Raw genomic sequence first — 21,401 nt, forward strand, 5'->3', positions numbered from 1 at the left:
CACTCTATCCACTGAGTCAAACCAGATAGGACTAGTTTGATATTTCTTGCAATTATAGAAGGTCATATCCTTTGAAATGTTTAATATGGATTTTTAAAATAGCTTTTAGTCTTGTGTAATTTAATGCCAGAGATGTCTTTTTAAAAATAGACCCCTCTTCCAATAAAAAAGAATCCAAATCACCAGACACTTTTGAAAATAGTCACTAACACATTAGCCAAAAATTAAAATGCGTTTTAGTATGAATGCCTAGTAGTTTGAAAATGATTTTATTTAAAAATACCTCAAACTTATTAGGCTTTACTGTTTTCCGGATGACAAAAGGTAAATGGGATTATATTGTCTTATTAATTAGTTATGTTGTTTCTAGGTTGAGTTCATGTTTTATTTATGTGACACTGTGCTAATTGAAAAAATAGTATAGTTCGTTGGCATACACAGAATTTTGTTCTTAATGACGCTTAATATAAAGATGAACCCTTCTGTTCATTAAAATCTAAGTAAATAGTGAAGGCCTGTCAGTCAAATTTTGAAGCTATTCTTGGACAGGAATGTAAGTCCCATTTTTCTGTTTAAGATTTAAATCACTTGTGCACTTATTTAAAATTCTTTTCAAGTGTTTTTAAAAATTGTTACTTAATACAATGATTTTATGTTTCACTAGCTCATGAGTAAGCTACTTGTAAGCTAGACAACAGCATTCTTTCCCACAAACACCTTGACTTCAAGTAGCTTTCAAATATACTTCATAAATTTAACACTTCTGCTCCGTGGTGAGGATGATTACCATATATCCAGTTCTCTATACTTTCTCTCTAGCTTTATTGCTCTCCCTCTAGCATATAGCCCTTCAAGCCAGCTGACTTTTTTTTCACCTATTAAGACCTTTTTAAATCTTTGATGGGTTTTCGGACTATTTCAGGACTGCTTGCATCTTCTTTTAACTGAGATCCAACTTGGAGCTATTTCTGGGCTTGCAATTGTGGAGTCTAGTTTTGGTTCTGCTGGTGTTTTGTTTTGTGAACTTGAACAAGACTTATTTCTTTGGGTCTCAGTTTTCTCTTTTGTCAATTAGTAACAGTGTGTGTACAAGGAGAATGCTTGTCTAACTCACCATTAAGATTTTAGTTCATTTGTTTTGACCTCTGAGGGACATAGAATTCTTTTGTCCTTATTCTATGGGTTATCATACAGAACTTTTTAGTTCATTTTTCGTTTTTAATCTTTTATTATGGAAAATTTCAGGCAGTTAAAAATAGAGAAGATACTGTAGTGAACCCTTTTATATCTGTCACCCTGCTTCAGTAATTACAATTTACTGGAGGCCCAATACATGAAATTTGTGCAAGGGGCTCGGCCGGCCCTCACAGCCCCGGCTTCATCCAGAAAGTCGTCTGGAATGTCGTCCAGATGGTAGTTCTGCTGTTCGATCTAATTAGCATATTAGCTCTTTATTATATAGGATTTTCAATGATGTTTCATCTATAACCTTACACTCACTACACTATCTCTACCCCTGAATTATTTTGAAGCAAATTCCAGATAACATACGATCTTAGTCATAAAGATTTTAAAAATATATCATATATATAAAAGGCCAAGTGACTGTCCAACTGTCCGACCACCAGTAGGTATGACACACACTGACTACCAGGGCGGCAGGCGCTCAACACAGGAGCTGCCCAGCTGCGGTGACTTGGCAGTGGTGGTTCTCGGGTGACGCACTGAGGAACCAGAGAGGAGGGAGCCCAATTCTGGGGTGTGTCACCCAAGAACCTCCCTCTTGCAATCTGGGACCCCTCGAGGGATGTCAGAGAGCCGGTTTCAGCCCTATCCCCACAAGCCAGGTCTGCCAGAGGGACCCCGCTCACTCCACAGAGCCCTTTGAGCCACGGTGCCACCCCAGGTGCAGCCTGCCTGGGAGGGACAATGGGAGGTTGACACCAGGACATGTCCAGCATGTCTTGCCCAGACCTGCCCTGACGGCCACCTTCTAATTAATTTCCTTTCAATGTGCACAAATCCGTGCACCAGGACACTAGTTTATAAAATAAGAACTCTTAAAAACATAATCACGATATGATAATTCTTTAAATCGTTAAATATTTGGTCACTGTTCAAACTTTCGTGGTAGTATCATAAATGTTTTTATTTATTTTTTCCTGTTTGTTTGACCCAATATTTATACAAAGTATACACGTACTTTGTTGAAAATATCTGTTCAGTTTTTAATCTATACATTGCCTCTCACTATACTTCATATTTTTATTCCTTCTATATGTTGAAGAAACCAGGTTTTAACATTAGCGCTTTTCTCAGTCTGGGTTTTCTGGTCAAATTCCCTTGATTTGAATTATTGTTCCTCTCTACTGGTGTCTGCAAACTGGAATATCTAGAAGCTTGATTGATTCACATTCTATTTGGTGAGGGGGAGGCTAAATTAATTTATGACCATCTTGGTTATCAGTGGGTTTTGCCTACATGCACTAATTATTTTGTTAGGAGTTTGCAAAGCTGTGACATCCAATCTGTCATTTCTATATTTATTAGTAGCACATATATTGAGAAATGTCCCCTCATCAGTTATTTGATGACAGTTCTTTAAAGGGAAGTCAGGCAGAATAAATGTTTGATATTTCTCTCTGTTTTTAGAATGACTTGATATGTTAGCATCCTTCCAAGGTAACCAGTTATTTTTCTTGAATATCAAGTTCATCTTTAATGATTAAAATTTAAACATCATCTACTGTTTTGCTGCTCTAGTTGGTATGCTATTTATACCAAACAATGTATACACTCCTGACTAAAGAAGATGACTTTGAAGACTTTTGAAGGTCTGCTTCAGGGCATTAAGATTAAGAGACATCCCTCTTATTTGCTACAGTGCTAATCTTAACACAGGTGTTCTACAGGGTATTAGCAATAGATCAATATTAAGGTACCATCCCAGCCTTTGTATGTAATGTGATGTTTTAAAAGTTTAGTAGGTTTTTAAATAGAACTATATTAGAAATAACTCTTGGGTAATATTGTTCAGTCAAAGGAATATTACGAGAATATATAAAGGTCTTCTATCTATTAATCTGGGTTCATTTGCAAGCCTATATATTAGGATTGAAGTCCTTTAAATAGAACTAAAATAAGTTATTGGTTTTGGTTTTTAGCAGATAGATGCTCATATATTAAACTCAACATTTGAAAAGAATTTGGGTAAAAAAAACTTTGCAGTTTATTTTTTTAAACAAGCTAGCCTAACTTTTCACTTTCTCCTGCTGTAAATAAGATTTAATTGCATTGTTAGAAACATTCATTTTCTAGTAGGTTAACTGCAAGTAATTATCATTGCATAATACAGGCAGGATAATTTATGATCACCCAACATTCCTACTCTCTACAGATTATTTCAACAGTGTATGAGACTAATTCAAATTGCTTCTAAATGGTCATCCCCACCCAGGGTCAAGGATTCTATTAACAGTGGTTTTCATATAGCTCTTACAAGTTAAACATTAATTAGAACAGGTTTAATGTTGTATCTGGATTTTAGTTCAATAGTTAACCACTACTTCTTGTCTGAACATATTTTTCTTGAGTGTAGAATGCAAATTGATTTACTTCTTAATATCTAAAGATTTTAGCTTATATTATCTGCATTAGGCACCTTGTTATTATTCCTTGTATCTTCTGACATTGCTTCATTTAATGTGCTTGTGGTAACAGAGACAGTGCTGGCAACCATTTGGTCTCTACATTATCTGACAACTTTCTGGAATTTATGTATTGCATAGAATAAGACATATGTAACATAAAGTCCTCATTAGATAGGAATAAGGGTATATTTTTGTTCAACACTTAGTCTTTTGGGAGTGCTGCAGTTGGTCACCATAATATGCAGAAGAGAAACTGAGCCTTGAAAGGCTTATCAAATTCTTTGATAAGATTAAGTTATTTTCTGTCTGGTGGAAAGTATCAAATGTATTAACTCAGTAAAAAGATACAAAGTGACTCAAAAGCATTACATTTTTAAATGTGGCGATGTGGGATGAAATTTGTGGTTATTTTTGTCATTAGCAGGTTTATTTAATTTTTGGTAATTCAATTTACACAGAAAAATTTTGTGAAGCTAAAGAATCAGAGCCAAGATTAGTCCACATCTGCTTCTGATCTTAAGGACCTAAAAGCAAGTTACCTAATTTATTTATATTTTCAGATTTCTCATCTGTCAAATGGAAAAAAACAACTATTTTGCATACTTTTCAAAATTGTTGAGAAAAAAATGAGTTGATTATATTTAAATGCACCATAAGGGGAAGAAATATAAAGATGTAATCTTTTAAAATGTAATCTTTTATTACTATTTTAAAAATACAGATATGGGCATGAGAGTATATTACTATTACTTCCATTTTGCCTTTGTATTGTATAATAATAGAGGGCAGTATTTTGTTGTCTTTTTATCAGTAGTGATGAAGCTGTGCTCATGAGTGTTAACTTTTAATTTATCTTCTTGCTTTCAAGCATAGTGCTTAATTATCCTAATGATTTGTGGTTTTATTTATTTTTTTAACTCTAAACCAAGTTTGTTTTGGACCTTGATGCTGCTCCATTTCCTGCTGTTGCCCTTTGTCCTGCTAAATCTGGAATATGACTGAGATGGATAGTTTTGAAATGAGCTCAGAGTGAAGTTCCTTTTCAGAATAAAAGTTTTGTTTCGTAAAGAAAATAGGTTATAGAGGTGTTTCATTTAAATAAAAGAGCAAGCACCTCTTTATATACATATATTTGGGAAAAAATGGAATGAATGAATATTCTGAGAAAATTATAATTTATTTGTTCAATTTTGGTTCTAATCCTAAGCAAAGTTTTTCATAAGATACACAGTATACATCAACCCTTATAATTTAACCTCATTTAGTAAGTTTTAGTATATGCAGAGTGTTTTAATGGCTCTTAATTTTTTGTGGCTTAATCATTACTTTGTATGTAAGGAAAGTAATGTTAGATCTAAGCAAAACAAAAAATCATAGCAGCTCAATAGTAGTGGCTACCAATTGCATCTTTATTTGAGGACATTAGATGTAAAAGCAAGAAATGAATATTTGATATCTATAGACATGGGAGTAGCTTTTAGGAATATTACCTTTGTGGTTTGAATTGAGCTTATGAACTATAAAAAGTTAAGATGCTTGACAATTTCTTATTCTTTCCTTTTGAATATCAATTTAATATTTTCCTGGTGGAAGATAGAATTGATAGTACTTAAATGTGTAGATGTGTAACATGAGAGAAAAGAAACAATTTAAAATAATGACTAGTACTTGGTCATCTCATTCACCAAATTAGCTAGCACGGGTTCACTAGGTTTTCAGGTAAACATGTGAGTTCGCAGTGGGACATCTAGGTAGAGATACACTCGTAAGTCTGGAGTCCAGAAGGGTAGTCTGTGCTGGAAGTAAATATTTGAGTATTAATCATATTGGCAATTATTGAAGAATTATATGAGAGAAGAGGTTCAAAGTCAGGGAGTCCTGGAGAATATCATTTAAGAAGTGGATAGAGGCCCTGGCCGGTTTGGCTCAGTGGATAAAGCATCGGCCTGGGGACTGGGGGGGGTCCCAGGTTCGATTCCAGTCAAGGGTATGTACCTTGGTTGCAGGTACATCCCCAGTGGGGGGTGTGCAGGAGGCAGCTGATCGATGTTTCTCTCTCATCGATGATTCTAACTCTCTATCCCTCTCCCTTCCTCTCTGTAAAAAATCAATAAAATATATATTTTTTTAAAAAGAAGTGGATAGAGGAAGAAGAATTTGTAAGGAGTTTGAATGGGAGGAGAAACAGGAGTGAGTGGTTGCTTCAGAAAGTATAGAGATGTTATAAAGAAGGGAGTAGTCAGTAGTGTAAAAGTCAACAAAGCAGTGAAAAAAAACATTATGGAGCATGTGTTGGATTTGACAGTTAAGAGATTATTGCACATTTGTATAACCTATGGACATAGGCAATAGTGTGTTGAAGGCCGGGGGGGGTGGGGGGTGGGGGGGGGGAGGGAGGGAGATAGAGGCCAGGTGGAGGGAGTCAATGGGGGTGGAAAAGGGGGACATCTGTAATACTTTCAACCAATAAAGATAATTTTTTAAAATGATTTTCAGAGAGGAAGGGAGAGAGAGAAACATCAATGATGAGAGACAATCATTGATCATCTGCCTCCTGCATGCCTCCTACTGGGGATCGAGCCTGCAACCCCGGCATGTGCCCTTGACTGGAATTGAACCTGGGACCCTTCAGTCTGCAGGCTGACTCTCTATCCATTGAGTCAAACAGGCCAGGGCAATAAAGATAAATTTTAAAAAAGATTATTAGCAAAGTAGTTCTAGAAAGAGTGGGGGGAAAAGATGTTAAAAATTCAAGACTTTAAATTATTTCCAGATTGCTATTAAAATATTTAAGTGTTTACTCTTCATTTTTGTATTTATCTGGATAAGTACCTTTATTGGTCTTTGTATCACCCTTTGCATGGTACTAGTCGACAGCATCTGAAAATTTTCAGATTGCCATGAATCCATCTGTAATTTGAAAAAGACTGCTCTACAAATTGAAATCACAGATGATCCCTTGGTACCAAAGCATATGTGATCACTGGAATTGAGTAATAAATAGTACTAGTTACAAGGTAGTCAGCTCTAATATGCTTAAATTAATTTAAAAATTAATAGAAGTGTTAATGTAGACTTTAAAAATTCTTATATGGAATTTTTGGACTTGGGAAATGTTTCTAATGATCCCAGTGTTGTTTCACCTAGTTTCAGAAACATAAGCCTCAATCAGTATCTGATATACTGCTGCAACTTTGCTTTTTGTACAGCTTACTTTTTCCGTTGCAAAATTACATGGCAAATTTACTACAGAGGAGTGAAAAATTGGGACCAAGCATCCAGTCTACTACAGTCATATTTCTTGGTTACAGTTATTTGTATCCCTCCCATATGCAGTGTCTACTTCATGTCTATCTTAAGAACTCCAAAAGTCTCATCCAATCATGATACCAGTCTTAACCCCGAGATTTGGTGATATATTCAATTGTAATTTCTAGTCATACTGAAATCTTTGACCTCAGAAGGCACTTGATAATCTGGCCCCATATAGTGCTGAAACTGAGATAGGAATAACATAATAAAGACTTCTGAAAAAGAGAAGAAAGGTGCTTAAGAGGCATTGGTCCATGGCAATTCTGAAAACTGGGCAAGTGTTGTCTGGTGCTCCCTACCCTCAGAGAAGGAATATTCCATTATTTATTTGACTCTGGTTCTGTTCCTTGGGAGTAGCTGCACAGGCTGCTGTTCTCTATTGCTTTTGGCTCCATACTCTAGGAGAGTCTTTTTCTAACTTTATTTTTTAATTATATCTAAAATGGGCATTGGAGACTGAACAGCTCCCTCATCTGGCCTCCTGCATATAGAAAGTTCCCTGTGAAAACTCTTCTGCTAACAGTTGTTTTCTCATGTCTAATTATATGGTTTAAAAACTCCCAACATGACATTCTATAGTATTTGAAATAAGAGACATACTTGTCTTACTCCTCACTTTAGTGGGAAAAAGACTGGAGTTTCCTATTAGGTTATCTTCAGACTTTGGGGCCCCACCCTGCATGACTGGCTTCAATGAACTTTTAAAATCCAATTCATATATAAGTTGGGAGCTGCCTAATATATGGTTGAAATAGGTATATCTAAAAGTTTCAAGTTTTAAAACTTGAAGGAATACTGCAACCCAAATATTATTGCAAAGAGGAAGTAAGGTGTTGTCCTTATTCTTACCTGTTGCTTTATGGATAAGAACTAGGTGAAATTGTGTGGATTCCTTAATTTCATTACCTGCTAAAGCCTCCCTGCAGGAGAATGGATATTATCTATATATATAAAAGCCTGTTCGACCATTCGACCAGTAGCCATGATGTGCACTGACCACCAGGGGGCAGATGCTCAATGCACAGACATGGAAACATGGAACAGACTGATGAATCTCAGAGGGAAGAGGGGAGGGGGAGGCTGGGAAGAGATTAACTGAAGATCTTATATGCATACTAGAGGCCTGGTGCACAGATTTTTTTTTTTTCTTTATTGAATAAGATATTACAAATGTGTCCTTATCCCCCCAATGTCCCCTCATCCCCCCAATCCTGCCCTCCCTCTCCCCTCTGTTGTCCACACCCTTCACTTATGCTTATACCGGTGCACAGATTTGTGCACCAGTGAGGTCTTTTGTCCTGGCCTGCGGGGACCAGGCCGAAATTGGCAGTCTGATATCCCCCGAGGGGTCCCGGATTTCGAGAGGGCACAGGCCTCTAGTGAGAAGATAAAAGCCTCCTTTAATGTAATTTCAACCATATTTGGCTAGTGGCCACTGTATTGGACAGCACATCCCTAAGTGTTTAGATTTCATTTTATGGTAATGGGGAACCATTTGAGGTATTTGAACTGGAGAAAAGGGATAATTAGATTTTAATTTAACAAATTCCATTAGTAGCTGTATATAGGTGGAAGAAATTGAAGCTACAGAGACCAGTGGGAAGCTACATAGCAATTCAAATGAAAGAGTGTATTTATCTTAAACAGTGGCAGATAATTGGATGAATATTTGAGTGCAAAATCAATAGTTGATTTTGTAATTATTTTATAATTGCTTATTTTATTACATTGGACCATGACTGATACGATAGCACAGTCAATATTCTAATAGTGGTAGCCAACATGTTTTCAGCATTTGCTAAATGTCAAACCTTACACTTATTATTTCATTTAGTTCTCTCAACAGCCCTGTGAGATAGGAAATATTATCTTCAATTTATAGATGGGAAACATGAGTGTGATACAGATAGTAAATGCAAAAAAGATTTGAAAGGAAAAGAATACAAAGTAATGTGGCAAGCAGGATCATGAAATATTTAAATATGTTTATATGTAGCATGGAACATTTCTATTTTGTGGGAGCTTCCTAATTTTGGCACACAGGTTATAAAAATATTATTTTTATAATTATTAATATTTATTAAGCATATACTATGTGTTAGGCATTGTGATGTAATAAGCCTTGTACACATATTAGGTTGCTTAATTTTCACAATAGCTCTGTAAAGAAGGGCAATTTTCTATCATTATCTTCATTCTTATAGACTAGAGCAGTGGTTCTCAACCTTCCTAATTCCGCGACCCTTTAATACAGTTCCTCATGTTGTGGTGACCCCCAATTTCATTGTTACAAATTGAACATAATTAAAGCATAGTGATTAATCTCAAAAACAATATGTAATTATATATGTGTTTTCCGATGGTCTTAGGCCCTAAAGGGGTCGCGACCCACAGGTTGAGAACCGCTGGACTAGAGGAAGAAATTGATGTGCAATCATAGGATGACTTGTTTAAGAAAGTGACAGAGCAGGGATTAGGATCCACATAATTTGGCCCCAGTGTTCCTGTAGTACTTAATACATTTGTGTGCTGTGTTAATAAATATTGTACAATGTGGAGATAGATCATCCTGTAGTGTTTCAATATACCAAAATCTCTTAGCCATGAAAGTGACTAAGCTTGAGATTTAATTAATGTTGTTTCTGGGTATGTGTGTATCTTTCTTTTTATGGCCTCTGGCAGTAAAGTATAGATCCTCAAAGGCTTTACTCAGGCTGTGTGGAATGGGCTGATTTATGTGTTAAATTATTAAGGCCTTGAGTTTATTAATTCTGATTAAACGCTTACCTCTTTTTGTTCACTAAACTCCATTTTATTCCTGCTCATGGTTTAAAGACAGTGTAGTATAGTGGGACGAGCACAATTGGATTCGTATATCCTTGCATTTTAAACTCAGAACTATTGATTATTAGCTGTGTGATCACAGACAAGTGACATATCCTTAGAACTCCCCTTTTCTGACCTTCAAAATGGGGGAAATGAAACCTCAGATAGTTATAAGAAATACATTGGATGATTTTATATGCTAAACTCTTTAATGTTTGCTATAGTACTAGGCATGTGGCAGATGCTAAAAAGTTAACTGCTTTACTTCTTACTAAATGAAACATTTAAGTATCATATCTTATCCTTGTTCAACTTCCTAGGAGAACTCGGCATGTACCAAACACTTGGTCGCTCTGACCTTTAGACTTTAAACCAGATTCTGTGGAGTTCCTAGATAAACTATAAGGGAAAATGCATTAATTCTTTATGGCATTATGAGACTGTTTTGTTTCTAACTTTAACAGAGAGAATCCTCTGCTTTAGTAAAAAGAAAAAGTGATAAGGAAGCTCCAGTTACTTGTATTTCTGGAGGCCTATCCTGAATTGATGAATGAATGAATGCTCGAATGAATGAATGGCATGGTAGTTGGAAATGAAAAGGCAAGTAATGAAATCCTTGAGAAAATTGCCCAAGAGATAGGTTTTTTTCTCCCTGAAATATTTCCATCTTCTCAGTGATGATGAAGACAGTGGCAATTTATGATCTGATTTTGGAACAGTATATTAATAGAAAAACAAATACACAAAAGGTCAGCAGTCTGCATATTTTGAGAACATTCTTTTAGGAATTCTGATTTGTAGCGTAATACTTTTATTTTAGGGAAATAACTAATGATAAAGTAACAAGGACTCATGAATATCATGTTGAAATTGATTAAATAAATGTCAAGGATGTGAAGGGAACAAATTTGAGCATCATTTTAAAAAATATATGTTTTTATTGATTTTAGAGAGAGTAAGGGAAAGGGATAGATAGATAGAAACTTCAGTGAGAGAGAAACATTGATTGGCTGCCTCCTGTATGTCCCTCCAATGGGGACTGAGCCCACAACCCAGGCATGTGCCCTGATCGGAAATAGAAATAGCAACCTCTTGGTTCATGAGTTGACACTCAACCATTGAGCCATAAAGGCAGGGCTGAACATCATTTTTAATGATGCAATTGTAATTTTAAAACCCATTCAACAAATCATTTATTTTCCAAATCAGCTTTGAGGTGTAACTTACAGAGCACAAATGCACAGATTATAAGTCAAATCTGATGAGTTTGATAAAACACACGTTAATGTAACTGCTATTCTAATAAAAACATAGAAAATTTCTATCACCTAGGAAAGTTCCCTTTGTGTTCTTTTGTAGTCAGTCTTCTGAGAGACAGCCAATGATCTAATTCCTGTCACCCTGCTCTAGAATTTTGTTTAAATGAAATACACAGTGTGTTTGCTTTAATGCCTATCATCTTTTGCTGAACATGTTTTTAAAATTATTGTTTGTTGTTGTATCAGTCATTCATTCATTATTAGGGAACAGCATTCCACTGTGTGAATGTAGCACAATTTTTTATCAGTTAACCTGTTGATGGAATTTTGGTTTGTTTACAGCTTTAGGCTATTAAAAATAATTCTATGAAAATTTTTCTTATTGAATTTATTGGGGTGACATTGGTTAATAAAACTATATAGGTTTCAGGTGTATAATTCTATAATACATAATCTGTATATTGTATTTGTGTGTTCAATGCCCCAAGTCAAGTCTCTTTCCATCACCAGGTATCCCTCCTATACCATCTTCTACCTTCCCCCAACCTTCTTTCCCTCTGGTAATCATCATACTGTTGTCTGGGAATATGAAGTTGGTTTTTTCCCCTTAATCCCTTCACCTATTTCACCGAGTCCTACAACTCCCCTCCTTTCTGACAGCTGTCAGTCTGTTCTCTGTCTATGAGTCTGTTTCCATTTTGTTAATTTTGTTTTTTTGATTCCACTCATGAGTGAAATCATATGGTACTTGTCTTTCTTTGACTGGCTTATTTCACTTAGCATAATGCTCTCTTGTTGCAAAGGGTAAGATTTCCTTTTTATGGTTGAGTAGTATTCTATTGTGTAAATGTACTATAGCTTTTTTATCCACTCATTTACTGATGGACACTTGGGCTGCTTCCAAATCTTGGCTATTGTAAATAACACTGCAATGAACATAGATAGGGGTACATATATTCTTTCTAATCATTGTTTTTGTTTCTTTGGATACATTCCCAGAAGTAAAGTCACTGGATCATAATGCAGTTCCATTTTTAATTTTTTGAGATAACTCCATATTGTTTTCCATAGTGGTTGTACCAATCTGCATTCCCACCAACAGTGCATGAGGGTTTTCTTTTCACCACATCCTTTCCAACACTTGTTTGTTGATGATAGCCATTGTGACAGGCGTGAGGTGATATCTCATTGTGGTTTTAATTTGCAGTTCTCTGATGATTAGTCACATTCAGCATCTTTTCATGTCTATTGACCATCTGTATGTCCTTTTTGGAGAAGTGTCTATTTAGGTTCTTTGCCCATTTTTTAATTGGATTGTTGTTGTTTTTTGGTATTCAGTTATATAAGTTCTTATACATTTGGATATTAACCCCTTATCAGATGTATCATTGGTGAATATGTTTTCCCATTCAGTGGGTTTTCTTTTTTTAATCCTCACCCGAGGACATGTTCATTGATTTTAGAGGAAAGGAGATCAGAGAGACAGAGTGAGAGAGAGACACACAGACAGAGAGTCAAAGACAGAAACATTGATTGGTTGCCTCTTATATGCTCCCTGCCCAGGGACCAAAACCTGTGACCTAGGTATATGCCCTGAACAGGAATTAAACCTGCAACCTTTCTGTGCATGGAATGATGCTCAAGCAACTGAGCCACACTGGCTGGGGCGGGTTGTCTTTTCATTTTGTTGATGGTTTCCTTTGTTGTGCAAACATTTTTAGTTTGATGTAGTCCAATTTGTTTATATATTTCTTTTGTGTTCCTTGCCCAAGGTATCAGAGAATATTGCTATGGGAAATGGCTGAGATTTTACTGCCTATGTTTTCTTCTAGGATTTTAATGCTTTTGAGTCTAACATTCTGTGACCATTTTTGTATAAAGTTTTTTGTGGATATGTTTTCACTAATCTCAGGAGAAATGGATAGACCATGTGGTAAATGTATGTTTAACTTTAGAAGAAATGCCAAATTGTTTTCCAAGTGATTATACTATTTTATACTCTCACCAGAAATGTGAGTTCCGGTAGCTGTACATTTTCACTTATGTCTTATAACCATCTGTATGTCTCAGAAGTCACTTATACTTGTTATGGTTAGTCTCTTTAATTTTAACTATTTTAATGGTTGTGGAATGGAGTTTCATTTGATTTTAATTTGCATTTCCCTGAATAACTAATGATGTCAAACATGCTTTCATGTGCTATTTAGCCATTTGTGTATGCCCTTTTGTAAAGTTTTTGAGTCTTTTACCCATTTTTAAATTGAGGTATTGGTTTGTATACTCTTGATAGAAGTTCTTTATCAGATACATGTACTGAGAATATTTTCAGCTGATATATTGCCTTTTTATTTTCTTAATGTTGTCTTTTGATGAGTTTTTAATTTTGATTAAAACCACATAATTTTTTCTTTTTTTTTTTTGGTTTGTGATTTTTGTGTGCTAGCTAAGAAATTTTTATCACAAGGTTGCAAAGGTATACTCTTATTTTTTTTTAGAAGATTTTAGTTTTCATTTTATGTTTAGGTTAATGGTACATTTTTTTATTTATTTATGCATTTTATACTTCTCAGTTCATTGAACAAATATTTATTGAGCACCTGTTCAGTGCTAGGCACTATTTTAGACACTTGATGTCCATTAGTAAACAAAAACAGGTCACTCATGGTAGCCCCTTAGATAGGCCCTGCACTTGTGAAACCTACATTTTATAGGGAATGACAAATTAATAAATAAGTCAATTATACAGTATTTTAGAAGGCAAGAAAGAACCATGAGGTAGGGCAACAGAATAGGTAAAAGTAAAGGTGAGTAAGAAGGTTTGCAGTTTTAAGAAAGGGTGATAAAATTAGGCTTCATTGAGAATATGTCATTTAAAGATGAGGGAATTAGCCATTCACCTATTTGAGGGAAGAATGTTCTGGGTAGAGAAAACAGCTATTACAAAGGTCTTAAGGTTGGAGCATGTCTCACATGTCTCAGTAACAGCCAGCAAGCCAGTGTAGTACAAGGTAATAATGGATAAGGTCACAGAGATAGGGGAGGACAAATTGTTTAACAGCGGTTCTCAGTGTGTGGGTCGGGACCCCTTTGGCGGTCGAATGACCCTTTCACAGGGGTCGCCTAAGACCATCCTGCATATCAGGTATTTATATTATGATTCATAACAGTAGCAACATTACAGTTATGAAGTAGCAACGAAAATAATTTTATGGTTGGGTCACAACATGAGGAACTGTATTTAAAGGGCCAGAAGGTTGAGAACCACTGGTTTAGAATCTTATAGGCTATTATTAAGACTGTAACTCTGTGACACAAAAAGCCATTTGGGGGTTCACTATAGTTAGAACATATGTCTTCCTGAATGTCACTTAGAGATTTTATTTTATTTTTTCTTTAGATTTATCAATTTACATATGCATAATAGGGGTAAAATCTTTTTTTTTATTTTTTGACAGATATACTTAATACTCTAACGGTTTTCTTATTTCAGAAAGATCCAGATTACCTGAAGCTATGGATGGACAATTTTGTTTCTAGCTATGAACAATTCTTAGATGTTGACTTTGAAAAGCTGCCTACCAGGTATGTAGAAACACTTAATTTCTTACCCTGGGGTGAGTTTCTTAATTTTTGGCACAAAGACTTCATTGATGACATATACAAGAAAGGCAATTATGTGACACACATGATACTCCTTCCTGTATAACCCTGCTCTCATGGCAGACATTGCTCATTGATCACAGCAGCCCTTTTTGCTGATACTAGACTTGCTTCTAGAAGGTTCTTTTCTTTGTCAGTCCCTAGCAACTGTTTGTCCTGCAATTTGCTTCAGTTCTGAAACTACACTGAGCGTTAGATCCCACAATTTAAGGGGAAAGTCCTCCATAAGACTGCCTAAACTTAAACAGTTTGTAAGTCTTGGGAGCCACACATCCTACCAACCAGCTATAAATTTGGGGATTCTCACAACTCCCTCAGGTTCAATAATTTGCTAGAATGACTCACAGAATGCACTGAAAACACTATACTTACTGATTATGTTTTAATTATCAATGGTACATGTAGGACATGGCCTGGAAGGGTCTTGGATGCAGGGCTTCATGCTCTCTCCCTGTGGAGCCAGGGCATGTTGCCCGCCCTGAACATCAGTGTGTTCAAATAAGGAAACTCTTTGGGTTTTGGGTGTCAGAGTTTTATTGGGTCTTATACTTCATTGATCATGTGATTGAACTCAGTCACCAGCTTCTTCCCCTTCCAGAAAGTTGGGAAAGAGGGTCTTTTAGATGTGGCCAGCCTAGCTTTTCTCAAAACCTGCTAAGGGCCTACCCTGCGTCATTTCTTTTGTATAAAATTTCTTTATTATACCACAGTCATTTGAATTGAAACTTTTCTATTTCTGACCTTAGAGTAGGGCCTTAGAAAAACATCTTGGTAGATGTGAAGTATTTGTACTTTAAAAAGCTAGATTTGGAAATGGGGGGAAAATTCAAATCTATGGAGAAGTGTAAGTGAAAGTACAAATCTTCTCCCATTCCTCCTCCTGTCACCACTTCCCAACTCTCACAGTTCCAAGCCCACTTCCCAGATAAAGTTGTATCTCAAGTCATCTTGCAGACCCTAGTATAAGTCAGGTAACAGAGGTTAGGTTGGTTGGCTGGGTTAAAAAAGTTGGAGAAATGAGGAGACACTTTAATTACAAGAGAAACTTCATTTATAGAGATGTGTTGAGAGGGGAGGGGAAAAACGGATGGTGTTTGATGATGAGAAAGAATATCTGGAGAATTAAAAATCTTCAAGGAGGAAAGCATTTGCAGTTTGGGGGTGGAGGTAGGCAGTAAGAGGGTAGGCACAGATGAGTTGAATATGGAGAATCAAATGGGAACCAGATCATGAAGTTCCAGCATGAATTGTTAATGGACTTTGATTTTTTGTTATGGAAGATACAAATCTCTACTAAAGAATTTTCTGCATAAGAACATCATGATGAAGTGTTTTTAAAGTCGCTTTGGTGGAATTTGGAGGTTGGATTGGAAAAGGGTTAAGACTGAAGGTAAGAAGCCCAGTTAAGAGGTGATTGTGTAATAATTCAGAGAAAAAAATCAGTAGAGCTTTGGACCAATGCATTGAACTTTTTTTTTTTTTTAAGGGAAAAATGATTGTTTTGTTTTTGTTTTCAGTGCATTGAATTTAAGAGAAGATGTGGTTGTGCTTCGAAAGCAATAGTGCTACAATATTTATAAATACAGTTTCAGAATTCTTCCTCATTAGATTATTTATAACAGGTTTATAAAGGTTGAAAAGTATTAAGATTTTAACTCAAAATAAGGTTATATATTGAATCCTTCAAAGAGTATTCTTGTAGTTTGTGCTTAGAAGTGCTTTTAAAATAATTTATAGATCACTTTATATCTTGAACCTACGGATTTTATGGAGTTAAGATTTGGACTTTTGAATGCTTGGGATTTTCTAAGGGGCACTTGTTACTGTCCTTACATTATAAGTGTCTCTTTTTTGGGGACATCATTTCTAAAAACATTATGTACATTTATAGTACCACTACTATATTAAAGTAAGTGGAAGAATGCCAAGAACATTGCTTTATTTATAATTTTGTTGGCTCATTTAAAATTGTATTTTATATCTTCATCAGAAAACTGAACGATAGATTTTACTAGTAGAAAACTTTCACTTTTTCAAGTGAGTGCTATGTACAAGATGTATGAAATTAGTCTAGTCAACCATAAAGTGGAAACTCACAGATAACCATTTATAGTAAACTGATCTATAGAATTTACAAGTTAATTCATACCACAAGGCAAGGATTGCTTTTACTAGAATTTAAAGCCTTGACATGTAAGCTGGATTTCTTCCTGTGATAGAGACAGCAATTAGCAGCTCTTTACAATAAACATTCAGTAGCCAAATAGAGGAGTAGAACAGATTTCTGGAACAGATTTGGGAAATTTCAGGAAAAAGGAATATAGAATTTGGGTAGTAAAGTCCTAGAAGTGGGAAAATGCTTCTCAATTCTTAAATCCTCACCATATTAGGAATATGGCTAAAAATTTCAACTTTGTTTATACATCATGTTCTAACCAAGCCCCAATTTTATAATGAGTTAGTTAAAAAAAAAAAATCAAACATAGATTTCTCTTTTAGAAGCTGATTTGTTTCCTGTCTATTAAATACAAACGTGCAAATAGAGAATGGGGCAACTAAGAACAAAAAGGACTACTTCTTTAAGTAACTAGGATTGGATATTAGAAAATGTGGTGTTTGCTTATGTTTTTGGAAAAGTGAGAAAGAATAGGTGAGCTTAATCTTGAAAATCAGTTATCTTTAAGTATTTATTATTTTGAAGTTATTCTGGTTTTTCTAATCACCTCTTTTTCTTAGCTTTTCAGCAAGAAAAAAGTATATATACAAATGAGAGTTTCTCTGGTACCATCTATAAATAGAGAATGAAAGAATCCACAGCTACAAGTGAAGTAATGCCTAGACTAAAATAAAACATGTATTTTTGTAAGATGGTTGTAGAATTTGACAGTCTTGGCAATGTGACCTGTGATTTATTTTCTGTGTAATTTAATTAAAGTCAGGTGTTTATTTTATAAAACACTTCACGTTGTAGTGTGGTTCAGAAAGAGACTAATAATACTTATCATATTTTTTAATGTGACTACTAGTAATGTGCTTTACATTTTCTGGCCACAGTGAATTAATTAACCTTTTTTTAACTCAGAGTAAAAATAGTAGTAATACTTCATATTAAGCATTTTCAGAAGAGAGACAGTTATGAAGTATAATTGTTATTAGAAGTTTTTTAGGGTACTTCTTTGTGATTTGGGCATTTTTCTTAATAGAGTTAGGGAAATTAGTATACAGTGGCTTACAAAAAGATTCTTAGGCTTTAGTGATAGTACTTTTAAAATATATTACATTTTTAGAGTTATTTACATATTTCAAAGCTGAAAATGCACATTAACTTTCTGGTTTCAGAGCCCTGTGAAGTGAGGCAGATGATACTACAATTTTATAGATTAGGGAACTTTAGAGATTAATTGAAGTGCTTCATGTTACAGAGGTGGAACTTAGTAAGCAGGTCTTCTGACTGTGAATCTAGGGCATTTTTATTTAAGAGATACACAGAGGAGCCAGTCACATCTGGTGTTGGATTTGTCCTTAAAGAACCATATAGTTTTCTTACACAGAAACCAGTTGTCAAAAATATTGAAATATTATTTTAAAAAATCTTCTATCGATGTTCATGCTTGGGGTCTACATTCACCTCTTTATTCTGTCTGCTTTCCTTTTGCTGGTTATCTTCTCTGCTTCATCTGATTGCATAGATAGGTGAATATTATTTATTTAGTAGAGCACTTGACAAATATTAAACTAGGTATAAGTACTACATTTCTGTTTGCTAGTTATTTCTTTTAGAAATAGTATACACACAGTATTTCTAAGTAGAAAGTGAACTAATTTATATTCTAAATATTTTCTTTAAAAATAGCACAATTGAAAATATAAAAAGTCTCTTTCTCTGTCCTTTCGGTAAGCCTCCTCTGAAGTAAGGCTAACCACTCCTCTCTAATAATCTTCTCAAGTATCACTAATCATCTGGCGGTGCCTTGCAAAGAAGAAGGCATGGAGTGTCTGGAATAAAAGAGCTTCTTTAGGATTTGAGCTGAAAAAGCAATTCCTCTAAAGTACAAAACATTTTCTTCCTGTATCTAAACACTCTCCTCCTCTTCCTCCTATTCCTCCTCGTTTAAAGTATTACATGAGTCTCCTTTTTTCCCCCATTGACCTCTCCCCACCCTTCTTCTTTTGTTCTCCTAATATTGTAGGGTAGATGATGTGCCTCCAGGAATATCTCTGCTTCCTGACAATATTCTGCAGGTTCTGAGGATCCAGCTACTACACTGTGTTCAGAAAATGGAAGATGGGTTGGAGGAACAACAGCAAGCCTTATCAGTTTTGCTTGTCAAATTCTTCATTATTCTTTGCAGGTATCTAGTGCAAATAAACTAGTTATTTGTTTTAAGTAAATATTACCAAAATGGTAATGCATTTATTGATTATCAATGGTGTTTTACCATATGGAGCATTAAAGTATGAGTGTACCTTTTGCAATAGGCTTGTGGTTTGTTATTATATTGAAAAGCCTTTTTAGTAACTATACCTAGTTATAGAAAGATTCAGCCAAGATTTTTAAAAAATTGCTTTAGAGCAGTGGTTCTCAACCTTACTAATGCCGAGACCCTTTAATACAGTTCCTCATGTTGTGGTGACCCCCAATTTCATTGTTACAAATTGAACATAATTAAAGCATAGTGGTTAATCACAAAAACAATATGTAATTATCTATGTGTTTTCCAATGGTCTTAGGCGACCCCTGTGAAAGGGTCGTTCGACCCCCAAAGGGGTCGCGACCCACAGGTTGAGAACTGCTGCTTTAGAGTAAAGACAATGACAGTTTTTCCTAACCAAGAGTTTGTTGCACTGGTATTTTCTAAGTGGTTCTCACCTATAGACATATATACATTTTTAGTATTGTGAATTATTTTTGAAATGTATTTTTCTAATGTTTCATTTTATAAATGTAATAAGAAAGTATAGTTATTCTATAGCTTATATTTTCCAGGGTTATAGATAATTAGGTCTGTGGTACTTAAATTTTGGTATGTCTAAGTATCAACTGGGAAGCTTAATAGAAATATAGAACGTGAGCCTTACTTACAGAAATTCTGATACAGAAGAGCTCAGGCACGCTGTGTCTCAGTGGTTGAGGGTTGACCTATGAACCGGGGGTTGTGTTTCTCTTCCTAGTTGGGGGACATTTATATCCTGCTATGTTTCTGAATTCATTTATTAAATTTAGTGTTTTTTTTAATAGAGTCTTTAGGGTTTTATATGTACAATATCATGTCTTCTGTGAATAATGATAGTTTTACTTCCTCCTTTCCAATTTGGATGCCTTTTATTTCTTCTTGTTTGATCACTCTGGCTAGCACTTCCAGTACTATGTCAAACAGGAGTGGTGAAAGTGGGCATCCTTGTCTTGTTCTTGGTCTTAAGGGAAATGGTTTTAGTTTTTGCCCAGTGAGTATGAGTTGGCTGTAGGTTTGTCATATAAGGCTTTTATTATGTTGAGGTATGATCCCTCTATTCCCACTTTGCTGAGAGTTTCTATCAAAAAAGGGTGTTGGATTTGTCGAATGCTTTTTCTGCATCAATTGATAAGATCGTGTGATTTTTGTCTTACAATCTGTTAATGTGCTGTATCACATTTATTGATTTGTGGATATTGTACCAGCCTTACATCCCTGGAATAAATAAGCATACATTTTTCTCACTATTCATATGTAATAAATATATGTATATTATTTTCTTCTCACAGAAATCTATCTAATGTGGAAGAAATTGGGACTTGTTCTTACATAAATCATGTCATCACTATGACAACACTTTATATCCAGCAAGTAGGTGTGAATTAATATGTTCCTTTTTGTGGCTTTACTGAGAATAACTAAGTTTTACTTTTTCTGTAGTATAGTTACTAAAGTTAAATGTTTTCAGAGTACGTAATAATTGAGAAGAGAATTAAAATTACTATTGATACAATATATTTCAGGCATCTTATACATATCATCTAAAAGTAGAGATGCAATTATTAACATATTTAAATTTAAATAAGCAAATTATTTTATAAATGGCTTTTTAAAATGACACAACTTGTCATTTTATGTATTATTTATTCATCAAACATCTCTTATTGAGCACATAGGTTTTTTTGAAAAGATGTTTGGTTATTCATTGGAAAACCTTCCTAGGAAATAAATAAAGCTTGAGAGGTTACATTCAGTTCATCTGATTAATTGACTATATTTTTTAGATTCAAATGGAACTTAGACTTATTTGAATAAAAATAATTTATTATTAGATAATGAAACATAGTCCTTTAATGTTACAGGTAAGGATGTTAAACAGTTTAATATTTTTAACTAAATATAATTTTATGATTAACTTTATTCTCAGTTAAAAAGCAAAAAAAAAGAGAAGGAATTGGCAGATCAGACATCTATTGAAGAATTTGTAATCCATGCATTGGCGTTTTGTGAAAGTTTATATGATCCATATCGGAATTGGAGACATAGAATTTCAGGGTATGTCTTATAAGTCGTAATTTTCATTTGAACCTGAATGTCATAATATGTGCAATTCTTCAAAGCAGATTTTATTCTCTATCAAAGCATTTGGTAAGATGTGTATAAGATGACCCCCATTTCTGTCTCTGAAGTAGAGACTATATTGGAGGTAATGAATTCATGATAAATGCCACTTCCAGATA

General features: G+C 34.8%; 1 protein-coding gene across 6 annotated transcripts in view; it reads left to right on the top strand.

Moving 5' to 3' along the window:
- The window catches only part of NBEAL1 (neurobeachin like 1), a 109,782-nt gene that overhangs the window by 2,418 nt on the left and 85,963 nt on the right, over nucleotides 1-21,401 (top strand). For 5 of the 6 annotated variants that reach the window (XM_070421889.1, XM_070421891.1, XM_070421886.1 and 2 more), the window contains exons 3-6: nucleotides 14,538-14,629; nucleotides 18,898-19,059; nucleotides 20,451-20,532; nucleotides 21,089-21,216. In XM_070421889.1, the coding sequence (XP_070277990.1) occupies nucleotides 14,538-14,629; nucleotides 18,898-19,059; nucleotides 20,451-20,532; nucleotides 21,089-21,216 (464 nt within the window). Of the gene's footprint in view, nucleotides 1-14,537; nucleotides 14,630-15,464; nucleotides 16,098-18,897; nucleotides 19,060-20,450; nucleotides 20,533-21,088; nucleotides 21,217-21,401 lie in introns of those variants that run through there. The other variant, XM_070421892.1, reaches the window with a different exon arrangement.

This window comes from Myotis yumanensis, unplaced genomic scaffold (assembly GCF_028538775.1).
Source record: "Myotis yumanensis isolate MYYU_CA2020_CCGP unplaced genomic scaffold, mMyoYum1.0.hap1 SCAF_8, whole genome shotgun sequence".
Classification (NCBI taxonomy): domain Eukaryota; kingdom Metazoa; phylum Chordata; class Mammalia; order Chiroptera; family Vespertilionidae; genus Myotis; species Myotis yumanensis.